Source organism: Rattus norvegicus, chromosome 14 (assembly GCF_036323735.1).
Source record: "Rattus norvegicus strain BN/NHsdMcwi chromosome 14, GRCr8, whole genome shotgun sequence".
Classification (NCBI taxonomy): domain Eukaryota; kingdom Metazoa; phylum Chordata; class Mammalia; order Rodentia; family Muridae; genus Rattus; species Rattus norvegicus.
In genome coordinates, this window is record NC_086032.1 from 79205360 (window position 1) to 79215456 (window position 10097).

The 10097-nt window shown below is 53.8% G+C and overlaps 1 protein-coding gene across 8 annotated transcripts in view; it reads right to left on the reverse strand.

Annotated features, from left to right (window-relative positions):
* The window catches only part of Ablim2 (actin binding LIM protein family, member 2), a 124941-nt gene extending 115314 nt beyond the window's left edge, over positions 1 to 9627 (reverse strand). For 5 of the 8 annotated variants that reach the window (XR_010057396.1, XM_063273369.1, XM_063273367.1 and 2 more), the window contains exon 1: positions 9446 to 9627. Coding sequence is in view for 7 of the 8 variants with exons in the window: in XM_063273369.1 (XP_063129439.1) it covers positions 9446 to 9455 (10 nt within the window). In the remaining variant the exon portion in view is untranslated. The remainder of the gene's footprint in view (positions 1 to 9445) is intronic. The other 3 variants (NM_001001514.2, NM_001177695.1, XM_063273380.1) reach the window with 2 other exon arrangements.
* Positions 9628 to 10097: the final 470 nt, after the last annotated feature.

Below are 10097 nucleotides of genomic sequence, written 5' to 3' on the forward strand. Positions count from 1 at the left end.
TACATTGTCAGACTATAGGTATAAAGAAGTGTCCACTCCAGCCACAGAATGTTCCAGAAACAGTACTGACTGACTAATGATCTCCAAAAGATGTCATTTTCCTTCTTGAAATATCTGGCAATATGATACTCGTGTGGATATTAGGGTTTTGCGGTGTGGTTAAGGTGCCGTGAAGTTAAAACCCATGTCGTCCAGGATTGTCTGGGGGACACACCAGCTGTCCTTATGAGAAGGAAGCAGAGGGAATTTACACAAGCAGGTCACGTGGGAAGATGGAAGACACAGTTGCAGGCCTGGTGCGGCTACAAGCCATGGAATGCAGACAGCCATCAAAGCAGAAACAGGCATGTATTAACTAACTTAGAGACTGTGGGAGGCACAACTACACACCAGCCAGGCTTGACCACTGGTCTCCCAGGCTGCTAGTGGACACATCTGTTCTATCCCAACCCTCCATAGGGCTAGAGGGGACAATAGCCAGAGTGCTCCCCTGGGCCACGGCTCTGTGTTACATTTTCCAGGTGACCGAGAAGGTCCCGACTACAGATCATGTCCCAATGCCACCAGCATCTAGAGCCAGCCAGGTCCCATGTGCGACAGAGGACACAAACAGCCTCAAACCCAAGGGGCTCAGGGGTGAGAAAAAAGATCATCCCCAGCCCCAGCTGTGCCTCACCTCACCCTGGGAACACAAAACCTCAGTGAAGGATTTCATGTGGCTTCTATCCTCAGAAGTGCCAGGGACACATTCAGCCCCACACCAGTGTAGGAAGAGCTTCCTGGAAGAATGATGCTCAAATGGACACTACGGATGTCCATTAAAACAAGATCCTGCCCTCCCCATGGGGGAAATGGTTTGGGGTGGATGTGGAGGAGGACTTCAGGGGCAGCAAGGCTGGTTCTTCTGACCCGTCCAGAAAGGATCTGCTTGCCCTGGTGGCCTCCCACATCCTGTGGCTCCTGACCCTTCCTCCATATTTGAAGCCAGTGTCCCAGAAGGTCCCCTCCTTGTCTGTTCTGGTTGTCACTTTCCCATCTCTTCTGACCTGCCTCTCACCAACGAAGACCCACCTGGTTAACCCAGAATCATGTCCCCACGGGAGGGCCCTCATTTACTCACATCTGAACACTCCCTCTGCCCATGTAAAGCTGACACAGTGACAAGTTCCAAAAATTAGGACAGGAGGCCCCCGGGATCCGGGATCCAGTCCTCACATTGTCTGCGAAGAAGCATACCAGAGAGGGTCAGTAACAGCCCTGGGTTGCACAGCAGACAGGACTTGACCTGAGTCCTCAGCAGGGAAGTCCGTGGGTTCAAAGCCAAGGAAGGAGGCAACAGTGTAAATAACAGAGTGGGAGGCTCTGTGGTCATGTGCAGCTGGAGCAGGCCAGAATTTCAGTGGAAAAGCAGACAAAGTCCAGATTGGGGTGGGGTAGGGGGCAGGGAGAAGGCAAGCAGGGCGAGTAGTGGAGACAGAGGCACTGTGACTGAAGACTTCCAGAGCATCCTGGAACAGCTCTGAGATTAACTAGGGGCCGAGTTTGACTCTTGGAAGAAAGGAAGCTTCAACCAGGCTGAGGCTAGACCAAACCTAAGCTCTGCCAGAAACACTAGGTGACAACACTCTCAAGGTGACTCCTCCCCTTACTCACCCCCCTCTCTTCTTCCTTCTCTCTCTATTCTTCATCCATTTCCCCTTCCCTTCTTACCCCCTTCCCCCTTCCTTTCTCCTCTTCCTCCTCCTCCCCCATGTCCTCCCCGCTAGTGTAACTCACCTGTCCCTTCCCCCTTCACCTCTCCCTTCTCACCCACTGCCCTGCCTACCTACACCTGTATCTTCCTTCTCCTCTGGGAGTTTTGCTCCCTGGACCCAGGACAATGTGGGATTTAAGCTCCTCAAACCAACCCTGTTCCTAGAGAAGTCACAGTCCAGGACAGACAGTTGATCGTGACCCTTTCACAGGGGTCACCCAAGACCATTGGAAAACACAGATATTTACATTATGATTCATAACAGTAGTAAAATTACAGCTGTGAAGTAACAACAAAATAATGTTATGGTTGGGGGGGGGGTTGTCACCACAACATGAACTGTATTAAAGGATCACAGTGCCAGGAAGGTTGAGGACCACCGGGCTAGGAGAAAGACCCCAGCTTCCTCAGGGGGCTGTGAGAGTATTAATATGTTCCCAGGGTGTTGCAGAAGAATCAACCCCATCACCATCACCTGTGGTAATGTGATGAACCCCCCCCCATCCCAAGGCTCCCTTCTGCCTCTCCCCCAACATTATCTCCCTCCAGCTTTCTAGGGTCCCCTCCTGATTAACCAGAAGCTCCACCTCCCTCCTGTACCCACTCATAACTGAAGCCAAGACCATTAAGGACAAAGTACTGGAATGTCACAAGTTATCTTAGCGACAATCAAGGCAGTCCTTGCTGGCATCTTGTGTCTAGTAAAGCATCAATGGAAGAGGGGGCTTGAAGCTGTCATTTGCCATATCAGATCCTGAAAGTCTCAGAGAAGCGTATGTACTCTGCGTGCAGAGGGGCCAAGCATGAGGCAGGACCCTACTGTACCCATTCACTCTTCCAGAGCCAAGTGTCAAGGAGCCACCTCCCCTGTCAGGAACACTGTCAGGGAGAGGCTTGGAGGCACTGAGAAGGATTCTGAGGCCCGCTGTGTCCTGAGGACAAACTGCTGCAAGCTCTATGCCAGTGTGCTGCCTCACAGCTTCTCCCTGCTGCTGTGTATCAAGACCCCAAGGCCTAGAAAGCTCAACTCGGGAGGCGTGACTCAACACAGCATACCATGCCTCTGCCTCTGAGGATAAGCCGATGCACTGACTGGAAACTCCCTAGAGAGCAAAGATGTAAACAAGTCTGGGGCGGTTCTGGACCAAGAAGCAGTTTAAAAAAAAAAAAAAAAAGGCATGTTGCAAAATGACTTCGGAGGTAAGCTGACTTCGAGCAGAGGATAAGTTTGGGTGTTCCCGAGTGGGGCAGGATGTTCCAGATGTTTCTGTACGCCCGCTTCCAAGTACTTGCCAGGTCTGGATGAATCCCCTGAAGCAGGTGCTGACTCTGTCTCACAGGTGGGCAAACTGTGGCCAAGGGCAGTTGAAGGAGCACCTGTAACAGTGGGGCTAGAGTCCCACTGTGCCAAGGGGCCCCTATGCTCTCCACAGAGTACAGACTGCCCTCAGACTGGGAACTCTTCAGCCATGGAGCAGGTGGCATGAGACCCCTGATACAGCATTCACACAGTACCTGCTTGGGACACACCAGTTCACCAGCAACCAAAAGCCCCCAGGTGGAGAGCATCTAGGACCAGCCCCCATGCTAAGCCAGAGAGCAGACATGAGGGTCTCAGACTAAAAGCCCACCCCACACCTGCCCTAATCCTTCCCACCAAGCCAAAAAGGCAGTTACTGAAACTCAGATTTTCTCCTCCCTGTCAGGCTCCTGGGTCCCTCCACTTCCAGATCCTAATCCTAACCAAAGCATGAAAGCCAAAACTTCCCCAGAAGGTGACATGGTGAAGAGGTCAGATGAGGAATGCTGGTAGCCCATTTACTTGAACTGGTATCAGCCTCAGAAACAGATGTCATGTTCATGCAGGATCACACACTCCAAGGTGACCCTGTTATTGCACGCAAGTACACAAAGTCACAAGGAGGGACAATAACTTGCCTTAAGGTAGACCCTGGCAGGGCAGGACAGGGGAAACCAGAAGAGATCTGAGTGTAATGACTGCCTCCTTCAAGTAGACAGGAAACTCTGGAGGGTCAAGGCATGCATGCATGCTGTAGGTATCTGAGACAGGGGTCAATGTTGAACTTGGAGTCCAGGGTATCTATAGGGAGCATTGAGCTGCTCATTGTAAGAATTCCTCTCTGTGATCAGAGCTGTCAAAGTATGGACCAATGACCCCAGCGAGAGAAGGCAGAGGAGGCCACTAGAGATGTGCACCAGCAAGCCCTGTAACTGGGAAGTTGGAGCATAGCTCTCTGTCTCAGGTGAGAAGACAGGTGCAGACGCCTCAAAGAAGCTCTGAGGTAAGCTCCAGGGTCGGACCTATGCACACAAAGCAATCATCCACACATCACCAGGCAACAGAAACTTCCCCAGCTGTTGGCCAGGGCACCCAGGTGGAGAAGGGCCAGACACAATCCACTTCATCGGGGAGACACAGGGCAGCTGGGGCTGTGCCAGCCTCCCTGGGGTTCAAATTCCAGTTCCTCCACTTACCAATTTTACGATACCAGGTAACTGCTGGTACCTGCAAGGCCTCAGTTTCCCCTCCGTGCGGGGGAACCCCAGCGCTAGACATATGAGGTATGAGGAAGATATAAGAGAAAGCAGATCTCTGGTCTGGCCCGAGGCCCTGAAGAAGCACCCTGTGAGCATGGTTACTGAAGTGACATATAAGCCTGTCTGTCCTACCTGGGTGCTGTGGATACCCTAGAAGCCCTGAGCTGTGTGGTGGTGGAAATATTCCCTGAGTAAACAGAGATGAGGCACTCGAGTTACTCTGCCAGGGACCAGCAGCCTCGGGGCTCTAAGCAGCAACTTGGTTGTAGCCCAGCGTGCTTGAAGTAGCCTAGCAGCCCCCATCACAGCACATGATAGTGACTAAATCCAGGAGCTGGCACTGCCTGTCACAATGTCTTCCTGCTGTGGCTATTCTACCTGCTCTTTGAGGCTCTGTCAGGCAGCTGGCAGTGGTACCTAGCACCCTTGGTCCCCCAAGACCCTGACACATGATCAGGGAAATATAGAGGACAGCAGAAGGAAGAGGCCAGCCCAGGAGTCCTGATTCCAGGAATGGTCTTCCCACACCTCCTATGAGGCTCATAGAGCCCACAGGAAAGCACAAGGAAGGGCTCAGGGCGTCCATGCAGAGAACAGCCACAGACTCTAGATCAGGGTGGGCATGGGGCCAGCATCCATGTCTCCCAACAGCTGCCAGTGTCAGCAACTGTGGCCTGGACTGGCCCTGAGAATAGACAGTGCCCCCTTTTAAAGGGCCAGTGACAGGATGGGGCCTTCCTCAGGGCTCACCTTCCTCCCCCTCCCCCGCTCAGAGCTCTACAGTGTGCTGGGCAGGTGGTTTAGTAGCACTTAAAGGGTCACGGGACACTCTCTTTCCTGGGATATCAAAGGACTTCCCAAGATCTCATCAACATCAAACCTGATTCTAGAAGATACAAAACTACCTCATTATCAGAAACTTAATTTGGGATAGCTAGCTTAGACATTAACACTGATCATCACAGGAAAAAAAGGTCATGTTGGGGTTACAGGGTATACGGAGCCAGAGAATGCCAGTCCATGTTCCTCAGAGTCCTGGCGAGATGGGACTCCTGACACATTTCAGGATTAGGGGGCTTCCTCTCTGTTACACCTGACCCACCGTGGGGTTGTTAGGGGAGATGGGACGCTGTACCTTCCTGTGCATGCTTGGCTCTATCCAGCGGTGGATGACGCGTAAGCGCATAAGCAGTCGGAAGGGACCTGAGGATGCTGTGGATGTTCCCACAGCAACACAAGACAACGAGGCCTGGAGAAGGACAGGCACCCATCCAGAGTCAAGGACAGTGCTTTATGCGGCCAGAAGCAGCCTGGCACTCTAACGATGGCCCTTTGTGCTCTGTGTGAAGGGTAGTGATTCCTGCAGTGTGGAACATCCTCTTTCCCTGCATCACCACTCCCAGAACCAAAACATCTCTGCCTCCTGCTTTCCACTCTGTATCTCATTACAGAGAAGAGCAGGCAGTAAGTGGCTGTCAGATGCTGCCTCAGCCACGCCGGCCATTTTCTGGCTGAGGCTTTCTTCCCTGTGTGGTAGAGTTGGGATCACAAAGGGATGTGCTGTTTCACACTCCCCTGCTACTATTTATTTATTTATTTATTTATTTATTATTTTATTTTATTTCTGATGTGTACAAGTGTTTTGTCTGCATGGGTACCTGTGCACCACCTGTGTGCCTGGTGTCTGAGGAGGCCAGAAGGGGGCACCAGATTCCCCTGGAACTAGAGTTACAGATGGTTATAAGCCACCAAGTGGCTGCTGGGAATCAAACCCTCAACCTCCGGAAAAGCACCAGTAAGTACTCTCAGTCATCTCTCCAGCTCCCCTCTGCTGTTTCTTAATGAGATCGGTTTTCCTAAGCATTTTCTGCTAACACTGAGGGGCCATCGTATGGATTGTTAATGCCTTCCAAAGCCCACCTAGGATGCATGTTTCAAGAAACTGATCATTTCCTCAAGTTCTCGTTTGCTGCAGTCTCAGAGCCTAGAGCACCGCAGACACACAGTAGGCACTTTGTAAATATTTCCAAGATGGAAGTATGAGGGTCAGCATTCTTTGTTTCCCACCTTGGCTGGTGACCCGCTCTGCTGTGTCAGTGGTACCCCAGCAGACGGCTTGTGCCACATGCTGCCCACTCCTGGGCTAGGAGGAGCGAGTGCCACATTCCAAGTGTATTAGAGTGCCAGGCTGCCCCTGGATGTACAAAGCACTGTCCTTGACCCTGGATGGGTGCCTGTCCTTCTCCAGGCCCCGATGTCCTGTGTGGGGGTGGGTACATCCGAAGCATCCTCGGGTCCCTTCCAGCTGCTTACACAGCAGCCACAGGAGTGATTGGTGGCTGAGCCAGGCGGCCAGTCCTTCACCTGTTATGAGCTGAATTCTCACCGTGCACTCCTGACCCCAGCACCTTAGACTGTCTGTATGTGGAGACAGGGCTTTGGCAGAGGTCATCAGGATGAAATGAGGTCACTTATGTACCCTCATCTAAGCAGCATGGTGTCCTTGGAAGAAGAGGATTTCAGGACACAGACACGCAGAGGGACAACTCTGTGAGGACACAGGAAGGGGATGCTGTCTACAAGCTAAGGAGAAAGAAACCAATCTGCAGATGCCTTGATCTTGGTTGTTTTGGCTCCCGGATTATCCAAAAAAATAGATTTCTCTCATAAAGCTCCCTGGTCTGTGGCACTTAGTTACAGAATAACACACACACACACACACACACACACACACACACACACACACACATCTCTACCTCAGCTCAGCCAGGTTCATCGCAGCCTCCAGGTCCATGTAGGCTTAGCAAGTACACAGGTCCCAGTACTCAGGACCCAGTGCATGGTGGCAGAGGCAGCACAGGGTCCATCACACCCACTCCTGATTCCCAGCCCCCTTATCCCACTGTGGCCACCCGGGCTGCAGTGCAGCCTGACTCCCAGCACCACCTTACGGGCTCACTTTACACTGCACACACAACTGTAGAGGTTCCCTCCATACATCTGGGGAAACTGAGGCACAGAGAACGGCACGACTAGTCCGCTGGATTTAGGACAAGACCAGGTGTCGTGGAACACCATCTCCTTCTGCCTCGCTGTGGCACTCTGTAAGCCTTTCCCTGGTCACTTGAAACCAACAGGCAACCACAGCTAGGGTAGCATCCACAGGCCTCAGTGACACACCAGAACTAGCATTGGAGCAGCACTGTGCTGTCATACCCCAGTGGCACCCACTCTGTCCTCACCATAGTTGGGAAGGAATTCCTAGCCAAGGGCATAGTAAAGGTTTCCAGGAGCTCCCATTGCTTGCTCATCTGAACACAGGTTAACCAGGATCACTCCCTGACACTTGTCTGTGCCAGGTTCCAGGATGGTGCCAGCCATTCCTGGGGTGGCCCGGTGAAGTCTTTCCTTGTTGACAGTGAAAGCTCCTGACCTGCCTATGGATACAGCAGCCACACCCTGGGGCCCATGTGTCCATTCTCCTCCTGTAGATGAGGGTGAGCCCCTGCTGTGTATGCTGCCCAAAGCTAAGACATGATCCACAGGTGGGCCAGACAGCACTTGTGCTCTATCTCCAAATGGAGCCCAGAGCACCCAGAACGGCGATGACCATTCACACTCCTGGGGGGCTGCTGCGTGCAGGGGTTTTCTGCTCAGAGGGGAACCGAAGTTCCAAGAGAGCAGGCCAAGACTGGGAATGTGTCCCAGTGTAGACCATCGGACACCCATCAGAGTTCAAAACCCAGTCTCCTTGCCATGACCATCCCAGCCCTCCTCCCCTGGGGACAAAAACTACACATGCAAGAAGGAGTGGGCACCCACGCTTGCTCCTGATTACAGGAGAGCCAGAGGTATCAATTATGGTCTGAAAGCATGAAATTAACCCGCACACACCCAGCCATTATCCCCACCGCCATCAGATAAATGTCTGGAGGTACTGCCAAGTCTGAGGATGCCTTTGCCTTACACCCACAGGTAACAAGTTGGCCATCTCGGGAGGGCTCCCATACCACTTGCTCTCAGTTACTCTCAACATCCACTGCAGAAGTCCCTCCTTCCTTGGCTAGGAGGGAGAGGGGACAGTCCCCTAAGATGAGGTACTCCAGGCTGGAGCCTACAGTAACCTGCCCCCAAGCTCATTCCCTCCCTGTCCACTTTCTCCTAGAGGAAGCTGCTGTATCCATTGGTTTATGCAATGTAACCAAGGGCCACAATGCTATCAGTAGCAACTTGGGCTTGGGGGGAAGCATGCTGGAGTCAGGGAACCCTGGGTTCAAATCCCTATCACTTGTCAGAGTTCAAGTCATTGAAGTCTGGTCATCCCACGGCTCCTGAAAATGGAGGCCAGACCCTTTCTCCTGAGGAGTGAAAGGATCAGCCCTCCCAGCAAGCCGCACTCTTGAGGCTGTCAGATGGGTGCATTCTGAGGTGATTCTGAGGCCTTCCAGCTCTAGATCTCAGTTTCCCTCTGAGCACAAGCGCTGCTGGGTTGCAGGGATGTGGGATTTTCCAGCATCACACAGAGGCGGTCAGATCTCTGTAGGTGGGTGCGGCGGGAGAGGTAGGGCTGAGACGCTCAGGACTGAAGGGCTAGAAGGACACAGCGCACAGACAGCTCCGGGACTGACACACATACAGGCTCTGGCACTCAGATCTGCAGCAGCGAACCTAGGGAGCTCAGGGTCTGCCAGACGCCACCACCCAGGCTCTGCGGGAACCGCGCAAGGGCGGAGTCCCCTGCTGCAAAGCTCCGCCTGTCATCACACCTCTCTTCACGGTTAGGACTGCAGCGGCGACCCAGGGCTCCTTACTGGGACCCGGATCCCTTTACTGAAGCAACCTGGGACCCCACGAGAGGCAAGGAGTGAAGCCTGCCAGACAACCCTGGCAGCCACCCTAGCTGGCACGGTGGGAAGGGATTCCGGCTTACGCAGCTCCGCGCCCCCGGCTCAGAGATAGAGGCTGCCGGCCGGCCTTTCGGGGCTGCACACCCTGGAGAAAAAAAGTTGGGTGGAGCCGCTGGGCTCAGGAATTAGCTAGAGAAATTGGCTACGCACTGCAGGTATACCTAGTCCTCGAGACCCTACCGGGGTTGCAGCTATGAGCCTACGGATCACCGGTCGCAGCTCTCACCTGCACTCATGTCAGCGGCAGCTCCCAGTAGGGTGGTCCCCGTGCTGCGACAGCCCGAGGACTGGGCCGGCAGGTGCGGCGCTGGCACGATCCTCAGCACGCTTGAGGCCAGCGGCTCGGCGCACACAGTACCCGCTGCCCGCAGAGCCACCGCAGATCGGGGCTCCCGCCCCGCCCCTTTGCCCCGCCCCTCATCTAGGTCCCGCCCCTTGTCGAGCTGCGGGAGGGTCGCATCCTGGGAAGTGTAGGCGCTGTGCCCCCGCCGCCCGCCTGCGCGCCACCGCAGTTGGACGTGTGGACTACAAGTCCCGGCAGGCTGTGTGTTCCGCTCAGGCGCAGACTGGTGGTAGCGCAGGTACCCTCCCGCACCTGCTCCTAGAGCTCTGCAGAGCTGTCAACACGGTCTAAAGGAGGTGTGTAGGACTGTAGCTCATCTCAGCACTGGAATCTCAAAGAAGGACGCCCAAGAGAAAGCGATCTTGGAGCAACTCTACTGGAGTGATGGAGCCGACCTTCCCTTCCTTCCCAGTGAATATAAAAGGGGAAACTGAAGCAGGAGAGCGAGGCAGGAACAGGATTTAATGAAACACACACACACACCCGGGGCGAAGTCTGAACGGGTTGGGATCCAGATGCAGGTGTCTGAACTCCA